Source organism: Myotis lucifugus, unplaced genomic scaffold (assembly GCF_000147115.1).
Source record: "Myotis lucifugus unplaced genomic scaffold, Myoluc2.0 scaffold_256, whole genome shotgun sequence".
NCBI classification, from domain to species: domain Eukaryota; kingdom Metazoa; phylum Chordata; class Mammalia; order Chiroptera; family Vespertilionidae; genus Myotis; species Myotis lucifugus.
Genome location: NW_005871304.1, coordinates 732,638 through 752,418, shown reverse-complemented (window position 1 = coordinate 752,418; position 19,781 = coordinate 732,638). Strand labels below are relative to the sequence as shown.

The 19,781-nt window shown below is 46.9% G+C and overlaps 1 protein-coding gene and 1 pseudogene across 1 annotated transcript in view; one reads left to right on the top strand and one right to left on the bottom strand.

Moving 5' to 3' along the window:
- The window catches only part of CUX2 (cut like homeobox 2), a 118,881-nt gene that overhangs the window by 27,833 nt on the left and 71,267 nt on the right, over window positions 1-19,781 (bottom strand). Inside the window, exons 4-6 of the mRNA XM_023762686.1 lie at window positions 15,785-15,863; window positions 1,490-1,624; window positions 327-450 (exon numbers count right to left, since the gene is read on the bottom strand). Coding sequence (XP_023618454.1) covers window positions 327-450; window positions 1,490-1,624; window positions 15,785-15,863 — 338 coding nt within the window. The remainder of the gene's footprint in view (window positions 1-326; window positions 451-1,489; window positions 1,625-15,784; window positions 15,864-19,781) is intronic.
- On the top strand, window positions 12,403-12,890 carry LOC106698884 (annotated as a pseudogene).

Sequence of the window (19,781 nt, the reverse complement as noted above, 5' to 3'; positions counted from 1 at the left end):
CAATTGTGTGATTTAAGTCCTTGAAATACATCTTAACTAAAAAAAAATTAACTAAAAAAAAATCCTACTGGTTCTGTTTCTTTGGAGCTGGCTAATAAACCACCATTAGCTCCATTTTCCAGATGGGGAAACTGAAGCTCAGAGAGGTGAGGTGACCTGCCCAGGGTGGCCACTGAACTACTGAGATGGAGCTCAAACCCAGGCCTATGTCTTCACCTCCAACTTGCATCTGGATTCCCCAGCTGTCCTGGGCAGGGGTGACTTTCCTGGTCCCACCTCCCAGCCAGGTGGGGCAACAGGAGCCCGCCTGTCCCTCCCCCACTCACTTTTGTTTCTCCACCTCATTTCTCTGTAGCAAAGTTTCTGTCAGGAGGGCTTTGCTGGGAATGCCTGGGAGGCGGCTCCCCTCGGTCAGCGTGGGCCCAGCTGGGGACGACCCCTCTCTCTGCTCTGGAGGAAGAAAAAGAAGGAAAAGTGCCCATTGCTGAGAGCAGCGTGACAACCAGAGCCACTTTCTGCAAATCAGATCAATCAAAAGTTGTGAGAAGAATCAATTTCCCAAACTTAGTGTTGGAGAGAGCGCAGCTGTTGGGACCTGCTGTCACCGAGGTCAGCTGGGCTGCAGCCAGCAAGTGTGCGCGTACGTAAGTCAAGCTCCCATCATGCCAACCTCATACAGCACACCCGAGGCTTCCTTTGCCCTCTCAGACTTGTCTCTGCCTCTCTGGCCTTCCTATTTTTCTTTAAAGTCATGGTAAAATATACATAACATAAAATTCACCATTTTAAAGTGTACAATTCAGTGATATTTAGTGTATTCACAATATTGTACAACCATTACCACCAATTCCTTAACCCTGTCACCGCCACAAAAGGACACCTGTCCCCATTAAACAGTCACTCCCATTCCCATCTCCCCCAGTCCCTGGCAATCACCAGCCCTGCTTTCTGTATCTATGGATTTAGGTATTATGGATATTTCATATAAACAGAATGATAATATATATCCTTTTGTGCCTGGCTTCTTTCACTATCATAACGTTTTCAAGGTTGTAGCATGTAGCAGACCTTCATGCCTTTCTATGGCTGAGTAATATTCCATTTTTTGGATATGCCACGTTTTGTTTTTCCATTCATCAGTTGGTGGACATTTGGGTTGTTTCCATTTGGCCATTGTGAATGGTGCTGCTGATAAATATTGATGTACACGCTTTTAATTCTTTGGGGTAGGAGTGGAATTGCTCTGTCACAGGGTAACTCTAGGTTTAACTTACTGAGGAACCTCCACACTGCTCTCCCCTCCCCACAGTGGATGGCACACACTCAGATGCTCAGTCATCACCTGGCTCACTGCAGGTGCCTGGGCAGCTCATCCCAGGGATTAGCGCCTGCCTTTGGAGCTGAATTTGTTATGGAGGGACAGTTTGGCTGCCAAAGATCCACAGACAAGTTGTTTGCAATGGACATCCTGTGAAGGCCTGATCAGTACCTTTAGGGCTGAGAAGCTCGGGGTTTCTCTTCCACGAAGCGTGGAGGTCTCGCAGCGGATGCCCGCTGGGGTTGAAGCTGGGGGGCTGCAGTCTGTCGTCTAGGCTGCGCGTTGGCTCAAATACAGGTACAGGGTCTGCAGAGAGAGGAGAACAGGGATGGTGGGGGGTTCTGAAGGCTGGGGGATACCCAGGCTGAAGCCATGGGACCTGGCAGGTCCTTCCATGTGGAGCTGAGGTAGGGGGACAATCCACAAGAGCTGCCTGGAGTTGCTCTGATGGTCTAGGGGAGCAAAGTGGATTTTCTGCTTTATGAGGAAGGTCTTTTCCAGGCACTGGCTCAGGGGAATGCATGTTGTCCCCATAGATGTGGGTGTCCTGAATAGCTGGGAATGCTAATAACAAGAATTGTCACCATAATTGCATTTTCCAAATTCTACGATGCCATCTATGGTGGCCATGAGACTGTGCCTTGCATGCTTCCAACCACAGGAACTGTCACTGAGCAAGGACCTTGCTCTGAAATCCATCAGTCTGAGGCCAACCTCTCCAGACAAGGCTTGAAGGCAGCGAAGATAGAGATGGACCTGCTTCCGGGGACATGGGACTACTCCGAGGGCACAGGGCACTCCCAAGGCCTTGCCCAGCACTCCCTTAGGCTGTATGTGGTCTGGATGCTTCCACCAGTTCTCCCAGCTCCCCCCTATTTTCCTTCACCTGCATTTCACTAATAGCAGCCTTGCACATAGAATCTTTGGGGTGCTTCTCAGTGGACTAATATACCATCATTTTTGACACATAGGACGATTAAATAATGGCTTTTCTGGAAATGCACACCTGGATGTTAGAGGCCTCCTTAATTCCCAATAACTAAAAAGTGAGGAATGTGCAGGTGCATCTGCCTGGAATTCTGTTCCCTCTCCCACTGTCACCTAGCGAACACTTCCTTTGTTCAGATCTAGAATCCAGCACCTTTTCTTCCAGGTGGCTTTGCTCAGTTCCCCACCCAGGCAGGTACTAAGAATACCTGGATAATGCCAGGGATTGGTGTGGCATCTTCCAGGTCACCAAGCCTGTCCATGGGAACAGGCTCCATGATGCTCCCAGCATCCCCTGGAGGCTGGCTAGGATCCGCCTCATTTCCACAGATGAGAAAACGGAGACTCAGAGAAGCCAGGTAAGCCGCTAAGGAGTGGAGGTGAGATTTGAATTGGGTTTCTTTCTCTGATGCTTCCTGTCCCAGTGGTGTGGGCATTTCAACCCCAGCAGCCACAGGTGAGTGTTCATGCGGGCCCAGGAAAGCCAGGGCCTCCTCACTCCAGATCAAGGGTCCTGGGACTGGTCCACAGTCCTTTTAAAAGCACCGGAGCCCTCAGTCTTTCTCATCTTTCCACCGGGGTCTCCTGCCAGCATCTGCTTGGCCACTGTTCTCTGCTAGGGGGCAGAAGGATTAAGAGTATGAACCCTGGAGACAGATCCCGGGGTTCTGGTCTAATCCATACTTGCTTCTCAGGATTGCTGTGTGACCTTGGCAAAAGACTATAACTCTCTGTGCCTCACCATAGAAGTGCCCACTTCATGGGGCTGTGCAGAAGATCCATGCAAAGTGCGCAGCATGGCGCCTGGCACTTGCTCAGCTCAGAACAAATGGAAGCCCTGGCTTTTCCTGCCTTTCTGAGCTCCAGTTGCACTGCCCTTCTTCCCTCAGCCCCTCAAATGCACCTTCCCCACCTGAGCCTTTTATAGGCAGGAGCCTCTGGCAGGAACACCCTGCCCTCCCTTACCCCTTTCAGCTAGTTAATGCTGACTCGTCTTTGCACCTCAAATGTCACTTTTTCCAGGAAGCCTTTCTTGACCAACCAGTCCTCTGATATGAGGTCCTCCAGTTGCCTGCACCTTTCCTTCACAGCATTCATTGTACTTATAATTTTTAGTGATTTGCAAGTCCACCTAACTCAGGGGTGGGCAAACTTTGGCCACAATGGGTTCTTAAGCTGGACCGGAGGCCCAAACAAAAGCATGGATGTTTGTGTGAACTAATATAAATTCAAAGTAAACATCATTACATAAAAGGGTATGGTCTTTTTTTTTTTTTTTTTTTTAGTTTTATTCATTTCAAATGGGCCGGATCCGGTCCGCGGGCCGTAGTTTGCCCACGGCTGACCTAACTAATGCACACTAAACTGAAACTCCACCATAAGGCAGGCACAGGACAACAACTATTTTTGCTCCTTTGCTGGACCCCTTGTGGATGGACGGACAGCTCGACCCAAATAAATATTTGCTGATGGAAGAAATGGGGTAGTGCCTATACCCGGGGCCTTCAGGTCTGGCTGGAACAAGGTTCCTTTCCTCCCGCCTGTTTGTTTAGGTGGTGGGAGGCTCGGACAATGGGTGTTTGTGCCGAGGTAGGCAGGTGTGCGGGAAGGCCGCTGTCTTTCCTCTGTCAGCACTCCCTCCACACCCGTCATTAGGCAGGGCCTGCTCAGCGGGGTATGCCATTATGTCTCCCCGGGCTGATGTAATTATACATTGACATAATTAACCCAGCGAGCGCATTAGGCAGGCCAGCTAAAAATTCATCTATAATTATTTGTTGTGTGCATGCTAATGAGTTCATCTGCACTGCCTTTGTACAACACGGACAAATTAATTTACAAGTCTGGATTTTTTAATAAGTTCAAGAAAACGCTTCCTATTGTGTCCTGGTTTTTGAGAAAGGGGGAAAAGGCAACAGGCACTTGCCAGGGTCGGGGAAGTTAGATAAACACTGGAGGGTGCTGCTCCAAGAGGCCATGGAGGAGGGCTTACTCTGGTTCCAAGGAGGTGGAAAAGATCCAGCTGATGGCTTGAGCACCGGCTGCCATGAGCCCATCCAAGCCAAAAGCTTACACTCAGGTGATAAAATGTCACTGACCCCCTTCCGAGAGTCAGGGATTGACGTTTTGTTTCGCTCAGAGGCCCTGCAGGTCCAGGGTGCTGCCTTGTGCGCTCTGTCCAGGGGAAGCTGAGCTCAGGTGGCCCCTGGAGAGGCTGGAGGAGGGGGTTGCGGAGATACTCATACAGGTTCAGCAGGTTCCAGGCTCTGTCTTTCCCCCTCATTCACTGTTAACAGGGTAGAACATGGTGGGTAAGCTCACAGAATCTGAAGTCCAATTTTGGGTCCAAATCTCTTGGGGCCTTGAGCCTCAGTTTCCTCACTTATAAAGTGAGAAAAACGTAACAGTGCCTACTTCCCAGAAACTATTATTGGAAGATTAAAACAGATGAGAGAGGCAGTATGATTTAAGGACCTTTGGACAGTTAGAACCTTCACTTTCTCACCTGTAAAATGGGGCAGCACATGTAAAGCGTGGTTGTGAAGACTGGGCGAGAGAACATGTATAGAGATTGCACAGTGCGAGGTGTAGCAGGGATTGCTAAGTGTTGACTGCTGAGAGGAGGCAGTGCTCCTGGTCTCGTGGTGCCCTGGGGGCTGGCTGTCTGCATTGTGACCTCTGTGAAACCTTGGGACAGGAATAGCCTCATATATCTCAGCAGTCCGTGGGAGATCCAGAATCCAACAGTTCTCCTTTGAATGTCACTTTGGGACCCAAAGACTCCAGCTTAGAAAGTCACACTGTGGAGGGACCTATCAGGTTAATTTGTGTAACACCCCTCACTCCAGGACACAGATGGGGAAAAGTGGGGTCCAGTGACTTCCCAGAAGTCTGCCAGCACATTGGTAGCTGGGCCGAAATGGCCTTGGGCCTCTTCTTCCCATTATACTGCCTCCTGGCTCCCCAATTTGAAGGAGAGTTGGGGAGGGGTTCAGATGACTCAGCCAATGTCAGGCTATGATGAATCCTAACAACCAAAGTATTTGAACATTTTAGAATTCATTCAATCTTCACTACAACACTGTGAGGTAGGTATTGTTGCATTCCTATTTTACAGATAGGGAAACTGAGGCACAGGGAGTGTGTGAAGGTAAAGCCTGGTATGGTAGATACTGCCATCTCCATTTCCCAGACAAGGAAATGAAGGCCCAGAGAAGAGGTGCCATGTGCCCAAGGTCACCTTGCTCAGAAGTGGCAGAGGTGGGATTTGAACCCAGGTAACTCTGCTGTGGGCCAAGCTGCCTTGAGGTAGGACATGGGGGATTTCTTACTATTGGGTCAGGAGCACAAGACTGAGGGCTCTGTTCTTGGTCTTGCTGCTGGCTTGCTGTGTTACCTTGGACAAAGCACCAGACCTCTCTGGGCTCTGGACTCAAATTCCTATTTTAAGTATATCCTGGGCACACAATCAACATTGGATGTCATCAGATAGGGGTGGAGTCCTGCTGAAATGAGTGCTTTGGCCCTGGGCCTACTCCTCAGAGCTGGGATGCTCAGGGAGGGTGATTATTAAACGCCTTCAAGCTGAACTTCTGTTGTTTTAAACCACCCAGTTTGTGGTAATTTGGTATGGCAGCCCCAGAAAACCCATACACTGTGCTCTGGAAGCTAGATGTACAAAGTCAAGGTATGGGCAGAGCCATGCTCCCTCCCAGCTTCTGGTGTTGCTGGCATCCTTGGCTTGTAGCGGCATCCCTTCAGTCTCTGCCTCCATTGTCACATGGCTTTCTCCTCTGTGTGTGTCTCTCTCTCCTTCTTATAAGGACACCAGTCATACTGGATTAGGGTTCACTCTAATGACCTCCTTTTAACTTGATTACAGTTGCAAAGACCCTATTTTCAAATAAGGTCACATTCTCAGGTACCCAGGGGGACACAGTTCAACCCATAACATGTGGTAACTGATTGGGTACAAACTGTGAGAAAGGCCCACTCCTCTCCTGCTGCATCCATTTCACCTGTTGTTCAGGGAGACAAGCTTGTTCTATACGAGAAAGCAGCAGGTTCTGGGCTCTGATCCACCTGCATTTTCATTCTCTCCAGCTACTGAGGAATTAGGCTGTGGGCTGAGTAGGGTCCCTGCTCTGAAAAGTACACAGCAACGATGATACTCATTTCCCTGGGCATTTTTACTCGTTATTTCCTCCCCAGCACAGTGGAAGTCCCAGATGTGACAGGGTGTGCGTAAACTCACTTCTTCCCACTTCCCCTATCTGGGAGAAGTTCACAGAGCCCATAGCTACATTGTTGGGGGTTGGGTCAGGGAGGGAAAAAATTACTAGCATCCAGAAGACTGGAACGTTCTACCAAATTATACGTATGCAAAATGCTCGGCCGCGGTGGCTGGCAAATCCAAGGGCTTCCCACTTACTCTGTCTAATGGTCTTGTTCGGCACATCAGCTGAATGTCACTGGCTGCTCTTACAAACACAAAGAGAAATGACAAAAGATCTTTAAAGTGTTTGGAAGAGGTTTCTCAGAGAACCTGATGGCTACAGGGGCCTGGGAAATCTTGCTTTCAATCCTCAGTCCTCCTTTGAGGTGTCTGTTTGGGGCAGAATAATGCCCCACATCCCCGAGGTGTCCCATTCTAACTCAGAACCTGTGAATATGGTATGTTACGTGGAGGGGGGAATCAAGGTTGCAGATGAGGGCGGTAGAGTCAGAGAGAGAGTGAAGGCCCTATGCTGGCTTTGAAGGTGCAGGAAGGAAGCAGAAAGGTGACACTAGGCACACAATGTGTTCAAAGTTTCAGTGCTGTGCCAGGTGCACTCAGGCTGCTCCCTATGTCAAGTGACCGCGCCTGGGGAAGTGCTGGGTTCTGTCGAATCCCCAGTCTCCAAAGTGACCCGTGTGCCCTGGTGTCTGGCAAACCTCATACTCTGGTGTCAGAAGTGACAGAACATCCCTGAAGCCAGGGATGCCCAGGTTTCCGCCGGGCTCAGCATTTCCACTGGAAACCTTTCGGCCAACACCTGCAGCTGCCCAGAGCCATGAGGGGGACTTAAATTTCCCCCACTTCACTCCTGCAACATACAGATGGTCCACATATAGACAAGGGCAGTGCAGAGGGAATCCAACGACCTGAGATCCAGCCTTAAAAAACTGCCAAAACAGGGAACCCCAAATCAGACATGGATTAACTGAGCACATTGGCAGACTCGAAAGATCAAGCAGGAACCATTGGGGTGGCAGGTCCTGGCAGGCATGCGGGAAGGGGAACACCGTTAGGAGGCAGAGTGCCTTGTCTTACAGCCATCAACCTGCTCTCTGTGCATAAATTGCTTAATAAAATGACTAATTCATTTTGGTTACATTGGATCTAAACCCCTAGAGAATACTGCCAACGAATTTATAATATTTTAATACCACAGCAGGCTTTCCAAAGGCACTGTCGGACGAGATGGGTAAAACATCTATTCCACTTTCCACCACTAGTTGATGCTGTTGGTGTTTTTTAAAAAGGGTCTGGGGTTGGAGGGTGGGGGGAGAGTCAGGAATCTAGGAGAAGCTGTCCCATTCCTCCCACGTGTCCATCTGAGGGAAAGTGGCATTTGGAGCTTTTTTAGGAAAGCTGGAACCGTAAAGGCTGTCCAAGAGGCTGTTTAGAAACACATATATGCAGAAGTATGCATGCGCCCCTCCAATATACTTCAAGACAGAAGTCTACTTCCATCTGGGTCCCGGCTCCAGGCTCCTGTGTGGGTGGCAGGCTCAGGCTATCGATGGTGGCAGTGGCAGTGAGAATAACTTTGATCCTTTAATCTTAGTTTTTTAATAGCAGAAGGGGTGTGGTTCCTTATACACAGCTGTGAGCTATACATATGTCCGCCCACCTTTTCTTCTCTCCATTGCCAGGGCTGGTTGTTTCAGGAGGTCTCCTGGCTTAAGCATGCACAGAGAGGCCTTCTTTCTTGGCACTGGGTGGTGATGGTAATAATAACACCAACAATAACAATGACAACCACTGTTTACTGAGCATTTACTATGTGCCAGACACTCAGCTAAGGACTTTACACTTTTCACCTGGTTTAATCCTCCTAGAGGTACCAGGAGGTAAGTGTGCTTTTCCAGATGGGGAATCAGAGGCTCAGGGAGATAGACAGTTACATTAAGCTTTTCCTTTTTATGGGTAAAGTAGTTTTTTATGTTACCCTTTGGTGTTCCCCTGACCCTACCTACCAACCAAGCAGAGGCATATGTGGGGAGGAAGGGAAGGAGGTGAGGGTAGGCAGAGACAGTTTCTCATTATACTAAAATCCATATTTCCTATACCTGTGAAGGGGGCTTATCCACTAGGTGGCAGTAGAACTAGTCATTTGGGACAAACACAAAGCTAAATTCTTAACCTTCCTCTCCACTTCCACTAACATGTATTTCAGATGGTTCAGAGATTCAAATTTTTAAAAGTTAAGATCATAAAAGTACTAAATAAGCCTATAACCCTGAGCTAAAAAGAGGCTTTTAAAATATGACATGAAATCCAGAAGCCATAAAGCAAAGGTTTAGTAAAATTCTCTACTGTCCACAAACATTTTTTGAATGCCTACTATGCACCATATGCAAGAGATATTATAAACAAAAGGCAAACCAAGAGAGGAAATAGAAAATATATTTACCAGGACAAAGGTTAATATCCCTAATATATGAAGAGCATCTACAAATCAATACGAGATCTCTCTGATAGAAAAATGGGCTAAGGGCACATGAACTAGTGATTCACAACGGAATAAATACGAGTGGTTCATAAACATACAAAAATATTTAATGTAACTAATAAATGAAGGAGTGCAAAATAAATCAAAGAGAAAAAAATTCGTATTCTCTCTGACCACTGATTCTGAGGTTGTGGTTAATACATCGCTACAATATATTTTCCTTCCCAAATTTTCTTCCTTGTCCTGTGAACTATAGCACAATACCTATAAGTTGTGTGTTCCTGAGCACCTTAAATGCCCAGTGTTGGAGAGGAGATTCCGTAAATTACAATACAGCCACACAAGCGAGTGTGACACACAATGAACCAAAGTTACTCAGGATTTTTAATCACACAGGGGAAAACGATGCTTGTGGTGGGTGAAAGGAAACAGGATGCAAATGATTCATGTAGAATGAATGACGATTTTGAAAAAGTACGTGGGGGAAAAAGGTCAGAAAGAAAAGCAACAAAATAGTCCCACTGCTTTTCTAGTAGGTAGTTTTCTCTCCTTTCTACTTTTCTGTATTTTCTGAATTTGACAGTGTGCATACGGGACTTTTATAATTGGGGAGAAAAAAATTTTAAATCCCCAAATATCACAAAGAATTTTCCTATTCCATAGACTCAGTAACCTAACCCTGTTGGCTAAACAGCTCACTTCACATCTGTCACAACTGACAGAACCTTGTGAAATCAACAGCAAACACTTGTGACTCTGTAATTTATCCCCTGATGTCAGCGTTGCAATGGGCTACTGATTACTAAACCCTCCAAATGCTTTCATGCACAGCATATCAAATCCTCAGGTCAACGTATGAATAGGTTTTATTATTATCCCTTTGCTAAAGACACAGAAACCAGAGCTCAGAGAGGTTCAGGCCCTGTCCACGGTCACACAGCTCGAAAACACCAAGCTGACAGTCTACCACCCGTGTCTGCCCCTGTAGCTCAAGCTCCTAAGCTGACCAGCTTTTTGCCTCCTGAGGAGGAGCAGGGAGATCTCCCGCATCAGATTTTTTTTTTTGAAATAGAGTCTTTTAAAAAAATATATATTTTATTGAGTTTTTTACAGAGAGGAAGGGAGAGGGATAGAGAGTTAGAAACCGATGAGAGAGAAACATCGATCAGCTGCCTCCTGTACACCCCCTACTGGAGATGTGTCCGCAACCAAGGTACATGCCCTTGACTGGAATCGAACCTGGGACCCTTCAGTCTGCAGGCCGATGCTCTATCCACTGAGCCAAACCAGGTTAGGGCCCGCATCAGATTTTTAAAAACCAAACTAAAGCAGAAAACACATTTTGGGGCACTTGCCCCTCTAATCTTATCTCTTCAGCCTCCCTCTTACTCGCTCTTTGCTTATTTTGATTCTTTTCCTTTTTTTGCTTTTAACTAATCATTTAGTTAACAAGTTAGCTTTCTGAAGCTGGGTCGGTTCCTAGTGACTCTATGCGCGTGATAAAGAAATCAGCCGTCATGGATCCAGAAGTCAGAAAGGTTTAAATCAAATCATCCTCCACAACAATGACATTAATTATGCTTTTAACACGTTTTACTGCTTTTTTTTTCTCACTTCACGCCACATCTGTGTGAACAATATCCAAAAGATTTACGGTCTTCTTTCGTAATTACAGACATACAGGCTGCACACTTATCAAAATACTTGCTGAGCAATCACACTATATCGCATTCTCTGCCAAAGATTTGCGTTGGCAGCAGTCATTCAAAACAAAAATGTTGAATCAGGACTTGTGTGGCTTCGCGGGGGGGCGGGGGGGGTATTTCCACAAATAATTTGCCTGTCAAGAAATATAAAAACAGGAGAGTGCATATCCTGGCAAATTTTCCTGGAGTGTTATTTTTATGGAGGGGGTTGGGGCCGTGTGTGTGGGGAAGACAGCGAGCAGGGTAGCTCTGAGCACCAAAAACACATCTGACATTTGGTTCTTGTGTCTGCGGATAAAATTTAATGAGAACAAAATATGTCTTCCTAATTCCCCCAAGAAATCATTAAAACATTTTGTTATTCTTAAATGTCTCAGAATGAATTAGAGCCCCTAAAGGGGCTGTTCGTATGGTACGTCTCCATCATTTAGGGCTCCTCATTCTCTAACTTGGTGACAGCTGGGGACATACGTTTCCCCTGCCCCTCCATTTCCGGGGAGGGAGCTGGGAAATCAGACGCGTGGAGTCAGCACCAGGCTGGGAACAACCCTTTGGGGAGAGGGCGAGAGGACACAAGGACCTTCTGGAAAGTTCCTGCCTGTCTTGGGGGCTCTCAAGGCCCCCCAGCTGGCACTGCAATCCTGGCCTTGTGATTGTGATAACAGCCGTATCTCCAGGGAGATGAGGGTCCCATAATGAACCCCAGAAATGAGACCTCCTTTTCAAGTGGGGGCTGTAAGCGCCTTCTCATTCCCAAGCACTAGAGTCGTTGGCGTTCCCCTGGGTTTGTGACAGCAGGCTGGTTATTCGAGCAATGATCTGGTCACCTCTGCCACCAGAATGCAAGCTCCCTGAGGGCTGGGCTCGCGTCTGCATCAGTGAGCTCATGGTCATGTTCTCAGTGTCTTGCAAGTGCCAGGCACAAGGCAGGCACTCAATAAATGATATCTGAGTAAATAAACACATGACAAGCAGAGGGCTTTTTTATACAAATAACCCTTCCTCCCCTTTCTGCATCTGAGTCGTATTTCTAATTCATTCACCGAACAGTTATTAGGTGCCTACTGTGTACGGTGTTCTGGGTTATAAAATTAGTATGACTCAGTCGCAGGCTTGGAGAATTTTACTTCTCTAAGGGAAGCCAGATACATGATAGTAGGTGTCACTTAGCAAAGTACCACGATGTGCCATGCTTGCCGAAGCCTCCCACAGCTGTATGAGGTAGGTCCTCATATTACTCCCAAACTATAGAAGAGGAGACTGAAGCTCAGGGAGGTGAATTAATTCATCCGCAGTCGCCCCGTGAGTAAGCGGTACAGGCAGGACTCCAAACCTGGATCTGGCCCTAAGGCCTGGGAAACACAAGCCTGTATCAGTGCTGCCCCTGATGCAATAGATGAGTACTATGGGGCCCAGTGAAGGAGCCTGGTGTGAGGACTCCTACGAGGCAACATTGGGTTCTGTACTGAGTCACCCCTCCCAATGTCATTTGTTATTGAGACTGTGGGTCTTGAAAAATTTGTTATTGAGACTGTGGGTCTTGAAAAATTGAAAAGAGTGTGAAATAGGAGGGTATATTTTTCGACCTTATAAACAAAAAGCTGCAAAGGGCTCCCTCTTGCAACTCGGCAAAAAGCTGCAAAGGGCTCCCTCTTGCAACTCGGCCACCGACATGCCATCCAGACTGAGGAAGACCGGAAACTTCAGGGCCACGTGAGCCACGGCCACGGCCGCATCGGCAAGCACAGGAAGCACCCGGGGGGCCGCGGGAATGCTGGTGGCCTGCATCATCACAGGATCAACTTCGACAAATATCACCCAGGCTACTTTGGGAAAGTTGGTATGAGGCATTACCACTTGAAGAGGAACCAGAGCTTCTGCCTAACTGTCAACCTTGATAAACTGTGGACCCTGGTCAGTGAGCAGACACGGGTGAATGCTGCCAAAAGCAAGACTGAAGTTGCTCCCATCATTGATGTGGTGCGATCGGGCTACTACAGAGTTCTGGGGAAGGGAAAGCTCCCAAGGCAGCCTGTCATTGTGAAGGCCAAGTTCTTCAGCAGAAGAGCCGAGGAGAAGATTCAGGGTGTTGGTGGGGCCTGTGTCCTGGTAGCTTGAAGCTACATGGAGGGAAGTTCATTAAAATGTCCAAGTACCTTTGTCTTCTGGTCTGAGTGTAGGTCCTTTGGCATCTCTACTTCCCTACCTGTACTTCGAAAACCTCCCTTACAGGTTCTAGGAGTTAGGGTATCAAGGCCTGGGGTCCTCTGCAAACTTCCATGAGGAAGAAAGAAGCCTTTTGACCGATCCTGACTTGAACTTTTCATTTATCAAGTGAGAATGATACCTGTTGGTAACGCTTGTGTAGTTAAGTATTAAATAGTTGAAAGGTAAAAAAAAAAAGCTGCAAAGGGCTTCTTGGATATGTCTGGTGTGGTCTTCAGGGGCTGCAGACACATGGCTATTTCAGTCTCACACTACAGGGCTATGCCATCTGGGGGTGAGAGTGGGGCAGGGCACAGAGCCCTGGGGGGGCTGTGCTGTTTAGCTCCAGCCATTCTCACCACCAAAGCATTCTCACTGAGAAAGCCCACATGGCCATGCTGCCTTCCTGAGAGTAGAATCAGGGCAGAGCATAGGACTGGGGCAGAGGGGGTCAAGGCTGCAGATGCCTCTGTAGGGGGCTGAATGGCGACCCCCAAGCATATGTCCATGTCCTAATCCCTGGAACCTGTGAATGTGACCTTATTTGGAAAAAGGGTCTTTGCAAATGTAATGAAGTTAAAGATCTTGAGATGAGATGGTCTTGGATTATCTGGGTGGGCCCTAAATCCAATGACCCCAAATCCTTATTAGAGAAAGGAGAGGGAGATCTGGGACACGAGACAAAGAGAGAAGAAGCCCATGTGAAGACAGAGGCAGAGACTGGAGTGATGTGGCCACAAACCCACCCTAATTCCAGGATGATCTCGTCTAGAAGTCCTTCACTAACTATACCTGCAAAGACCCTGTTTCCAAATAAGGTGACATTCTGAGGTTCAGGGTGGCCATGAATTTTGGGAGGATATTTTCTAAAGTTGCCCAAGACAGGTGAAATGAGGAACGCTCCCATCCTAAATTCAAAGATCCCACAAACAATTTTTATTTCAAATGTTAATGACTCTGCCTTCTCTGTGGCTTGGCTTACAGTGGGATCGCACTTTCCTCTTCAATCAAACCCCAATCAATACCCACAGCACTGATTCCTGCAGCTCATGGAAGGACGTGGGAAAGGTCAGGGGCTGTCTGAGTAGAGGGAGTTAGCATAGTGGGGTCTCCTCACAGCTCCACCACTGTTAACAAATCACTACACCTTCCTAGGCTCTCTTTTCTGAGTCAATAAATGAGATGGTGGCAAAGGATGGGCCATTTTTAATAAGTCCAACTTTTTATAGAAGTATATCAAGAAACAGCATCTCCAGCCCCCGGAGGCCCCTCCCAGGAACTGTTGCCACTCGATGTCTAACAACACAGGTTAATGTTTTTTAAATTGAGGTGAAATTCTTATAACATAAAAGTAACCATTTAGCCCTAACCAGTTTGGCTCGGTGGATGGAGCGTCGGCCTGTGGACTGAAGGGTCCCGGGTTCGATTCTGGTCAAGGGCATGTGCCTTGGTTGTGGGCACATCCCCAGTGGAGGGTGCTCAGGAAGCAGCTGATTGATGTTTCTCTCTCATCGATGTTTCTAGCTCTCTATCCCTCTCCCTTCCTCTCTGTAAAAAATCAATAAAATATATTTAAAAAAAAGTAACCATTTAAAAGTATACAATTCAGCAGCATTAGTATAACCACCACCTTTATCTAGTCCCAAAACATTTTTATACTCTTAAAAGGAAACCTGGTACCCATTAAGCACTCACTCCCCATTCCCTCCTCCCTGCCTGCCTGGTAATCATCAATCTGATTTCTGTCTCTATAGATTTGCCTATTTTGGACACTTCATATAAATGGAATCCTTTATTATGTGGCCTTTTATGATTGGCTTATTTCACCCAGGATTATGTTTTTGAGGCTCATCCACATTGTAGCATGTGTCAGTGTTATTCTTTTTACTAGTGGCCCGGGGCATGAAATTCGTGCACATTAAAAGGGAATTAATTAGAGGAAATATTTTAATATTGGTATTTGCCCTTCTCTATAATAGAAGTGTCAGAAATGAAAGAAAATTAGTAAAATGTATATGAAAATCTCCCTCCTGTCAGAGTCTGGAGCACACCACGGGGCCCAGAGTCAAGTCCCCGCCCTCCCACGTGCGCCTTGAAATCGTGCAAGATCCAGCCCCGGCCGGCGCCAGCCCCGTCAAGCCCCGCAGCGCAGGGGCACAGCCTCGGGTCCCCCGGTCCGGCCTCAGGTCCCCCTGGCCCCGGTGCAAGGGCTCGAGGGTGTGATGACCATTTGCATATTAGCTCTTTAGTATATAGAATTACTGAATCATAGTCCATTGAATGGACAGAGCTTATTTGTTTATCCATTCATCCATCGATGGACATTTGGGTTGTTTCCCCCTTTTGGTCACTGTGAATAGTGCTGACAGGTTAATTTTTGTCTGTCTTCAGGTTTTATGTAAATAGAGCAATATAGTACATGTTTTTTTGGGTTTGGCTTTTGCTGTCATCAAATTTTTGAGTTTGGCTGCACCATGTTGAAGGAAACTTTTGAGGTCTTTCTTTCAGCACACTCTGCTGGCAGAAAGCACTTGGTGCCATTTGTCCTCTGGGGGGGCAAGACAGGCTTCTTGGATTCCCAAGAAAGTCCAGGTGGGAGACCATGCCAGGAGCCCCCCAAAGCTCTCTGGCTGACATTAGAAGGTAGTGGGGGAAGATGGAGGATCCATGTGGGGATGTCACACCAGACTGGGCACAGAACCTATCACCCCCCACAATCCCCACCCATGGAAGGCATGAACTTGCCCAGGAGTCTCAGCCTATCCCCAGAGCCCACCATGAGGAAGCCCCTGTGTAATGGCTGTTTCTTCTAATTAATTCTTTAATTATGGAGCCCAAGCATTTCTTACCTGGTGTTTCAATTAATTGCTTGTAAACACTCAAGAAAGCAGCCTCAGCTTCCTGACTTCTTTTACTAAGGGCCACCACCTTTGGAAACAAAAGAAAAAGTCATGTGTAACCATGGTATATGAGCCTACAAGCAAATTTGATCATTTTCAACCTGTGCAAACATGGGATGGGAGGTGGGAGAGGGAAAATGAAGGTTTAAAGTATGGAGTTAGAAAATTCAGGTTCACATCCCAGCTCTACTGCATTCTGGCTGTGTAACCTTGGGCAAGTCACTGGCCCTCTCTGACCCTCAGTTTCCTCATCTGTAAAATGGGAGTAAGTAATAGAATCTACTTCCTCGGCCTGTTGTGAGGATTAAATGAAGCTGCATATAAGCAGCTATTAGCACAGGGCACATAGTAGGTTATTTACAGTTACTATTATTATTCTTATTATTAAAAGGCCACACTGGATGTTCAAACATGACCCATGTTTTGAGGAAAAGGGAGGTACACTTGGGGAATATTTCTTGCCACTGAAAATTAAAGAGAAATCATGAAATCTCTAGTAAGATAGCAAATAGCTTCAACAAATGTCAAGGGTGACAGGGTTATATGAAATAGTTCCTGGTATACCAAAGGCACTCAATAAACGCTTCTTGACTGATATACATGGGTGACTAACTCAGTGGTGACCTACATTCACGAGCTCATTTTCTTGCTCATAGGCTTTTCTTGTTCTGCCAGTTTGACTCTATGAGATACATTTAAGAGAGACATAGCTGGGGCTCAGCTCCACATCCATCTGCTCTGGGCTCTGAATTCCGAGCTCTGGCCTCAAGCTGTTTTGATGGTGGCTCTTGATGGTCAGTCCCTTTGGCTTAATCCTGGCCTCCTCTGCATATGAGCTCCTGGTACCCATGTGCTACCATCCCTACCCTCCTCAAGGACATCCTGGGGCGGGTATCTCCCTTTGGACTGGAACAGCTTTATTCTCCCTGGCATCAATATACCTCTCTGTCTGGTGCCAACTTCCTAAACCAGCGGTCGCCAACCTTTCGGATCTCACCGACCACCAGTGGTCCGCAGACCACCGGTTGGCGACCGCTGTCCTAAACGATGAATCTATCAGAGCATCTACTTCTCAATCACCCTCTTTCAGAGTTGGGCTTTTCTTATGAATCCCAGTGAATCCCAACTAAGAGGGTGTTTGTTATTGGATTCCTTCCCTCTGGGAGCACACTGTCTGGTGCACAGAGGGTGCTCAACACAATTTGTTGAAAGAACAAATCCAAGTGGGTTGTACCCACTTGGGTCCTGTCTGACACCATTCTGGAGAAATGACTGGGGCCAATTCTGAGACAGTCCATTCACACAGTGGCCAACTGAGGCACAGGCCCTGGAGACAGGCCACCTGGGTTCAAACCCAATAAGTTCTATCACTTACTATATGTGTAGCCTTTGACAGGCAGGACACTTAAATCCCTGTACCTCTACTTCCCCAGGTGTAAAATGGAGATAATAATATGATAACTTTCCTTAAATGGTTGCAAGAGGATCTAATGATTTAACACAGGTAAAGTCCTGTGCAAGACTCCTGGCATGCATTAAGCCCCATAGATATGTCACCTCTTGGTATGAGCAACCCCTTCCTTCTTGCCTATTATGGGGACAGGCTCTGCCCAGTGCTAGGTGGTAAGCCTCAGTTGTGTTCATCTCTGGTCTCCTATGGAGAGCACCTGAGCAGTGCACTTTGGGAAGAAGAATTAGAAAGCCATAGTGACTCCTCTAAGGCAGTGGTCGGTAAACTGTGGCTCGGCAAACCGCGCCTTGCGAGCCACATGTAGCTCTTTGGCCCCTTGAGTGTGGCTCTTCCACAAAATATCGGCTCTTCCAGAAAATACTGACTTCTGTGCATGGGCCACGAAGTTTCAATTGCACTGTACGTGCGCGCCCGCACGTGATATTTTGTGGAAGAGCCACGCTCAAGGGGCCAAGAGCCGCATGTGGCTCGTGAGCCGCGGTTTGCCGACCACGGCTCTAAGGCTTCCAAAATGGCAGCCATAAGTCTCATGTGGCTACTGAGCACTTGAAACGTGATGAGTCCAAATGGAGATGTGCTGTGAGTACAGAATACACACTGGATTTTAAAGACTTACTATGAAAAAACAGACTTTACTACAGTTTATTGGCATTTTTTATACTGATTACATGTTGAAATGATAACATTCTGGATATCATAGGTTAAGTAAAACCTATTTATTATTATTCATGTTACCTGTTTTCTTTTTCTTTTTTTAAATATATTTTTATTGATTTCAGAGAGGAAGGAAGAGGGAGAGAGAGATAGAAATATCCATGATGAGAGAGAATCATGGATCGGCTGCCTCCTGCAAGTCCCCCACTGGGGATCGAGCCCACAACCCAGGCATGTGCCCTTGACCGGAATCAAACCTGGGACCTTTCAGTTCGCAGGCCGACGCTCTATCCACTGAGCCAAACTGGCTAGGGTTACCTGTTTTCTTTTACTTCCTAAAAATGTAGGAAATGCAAAATATAAAAATATATTCATGGATCTCACTGCATTTCTATTGGACAGTGCAGCTTGAAGGATTTACAAGATCCACATTGAATTCATTATTTAAGAGGGGTAGAGAGAAATGTATGGTGGATATTGAGCAAGTGATTTTTAAAAAGTCAGTTACAAAAACTCCTTAAGCTCTCTTGTTATTGTGAGAACAGTCTCTGATCTTTTGCCTTCCAGAGTGAATGAGAGTACTCTCATTCATTCAACAAACATTTCTTGAGCACTTGCTCTGTGCCAAGCACTATGGGCTGAGAACTCTGATGAAAGAGGCTGACTCAAGCCCCACCCATATTGACCTCCAACTGGGGAGACTGACATTATAGCAGATTCCCCAGATAATTAATTATAAGAGCTAAATGCTTCAAACAGGCCTTGAGTGTGTGCAAGTGGGGGAGGCTGACCCAGTTTGGTGGGTGGAACATCAGGAACTGTCTCTTCAAGAAGGGGAAGATGGTGGACAGAAAGAATGTCCTAGGATCCAGGCAAAGGGGAAATCACCAAGTGTGGGAAGATTTTTATTCTTGCTGAGATGGACAAGACACAGTTTCTGCTTTGGGGAATCACAACTAAGTGGGAGACACAGCTACGCCCAAGAGGAACCACAACATGGGAGGAGGTGATGCAAACACTGGGGCTCCTAGAATAATGTGAGGGGGCAAATAATTCAGATTTTTTTGGGGGGGCATTCCTGATGGGCCAATAATAACAATAAATGTAATATTCATATGTGCCATATGCTCTTACTATTCATGATCATCTCTCTCCATAGACATACCAATCACTGAAGGTAGCTGCTGTCATTATCTCCATTGTACAGAAGAGAAAACCAAGGCTCAAGGAGGTTAAGTAACCTGCCTAAGATTACGCAGTTAGTAAATGGTAGAGCAAGAGTCACACAGGTCTGGAGGTTCAAATTACTGTTCTGAATCCAGACACTGGCCCCTTTCTCCTGGATAGAAAAAACCCTCCCAGCCAATAGGGACAGTCACTTGGACCCCCCTCCCCCCATGGATGCTGTTATCTATGGCTGTACCAGGTCAGGGGCTGCTGTGCTGCCCACCTAGAGCCCAAGAAAAGCCATGAGAAATTCATCTCCTGATCCCTGCATGGAGAATTATCAGAGTAGTCAGTGGAAAGTCTGAATGCTTCATTTTATAGTCGTCACTCCGAGCATGTGTGGTGGCTGGGGTTTGGGGAAAGGCATTAGAATGTTCCATGGACTTCTAAAAAGGAACCCTGGGTGGAAGTGGGGGAAAGTGCTAGAAGATTTCTTTAATGTTTCCCTGTCTCTGCCTACAGCACCCTCTATTTTTCATTCATGGCTCTTATCACTTTATAATGGTGTATTGTTTATATGTGACTGCCTTCTTATAGGTCTCCCTACTAGAGCTGTGCTGTCCATACAGTAGCCACTAGCACATGTGGCCACTG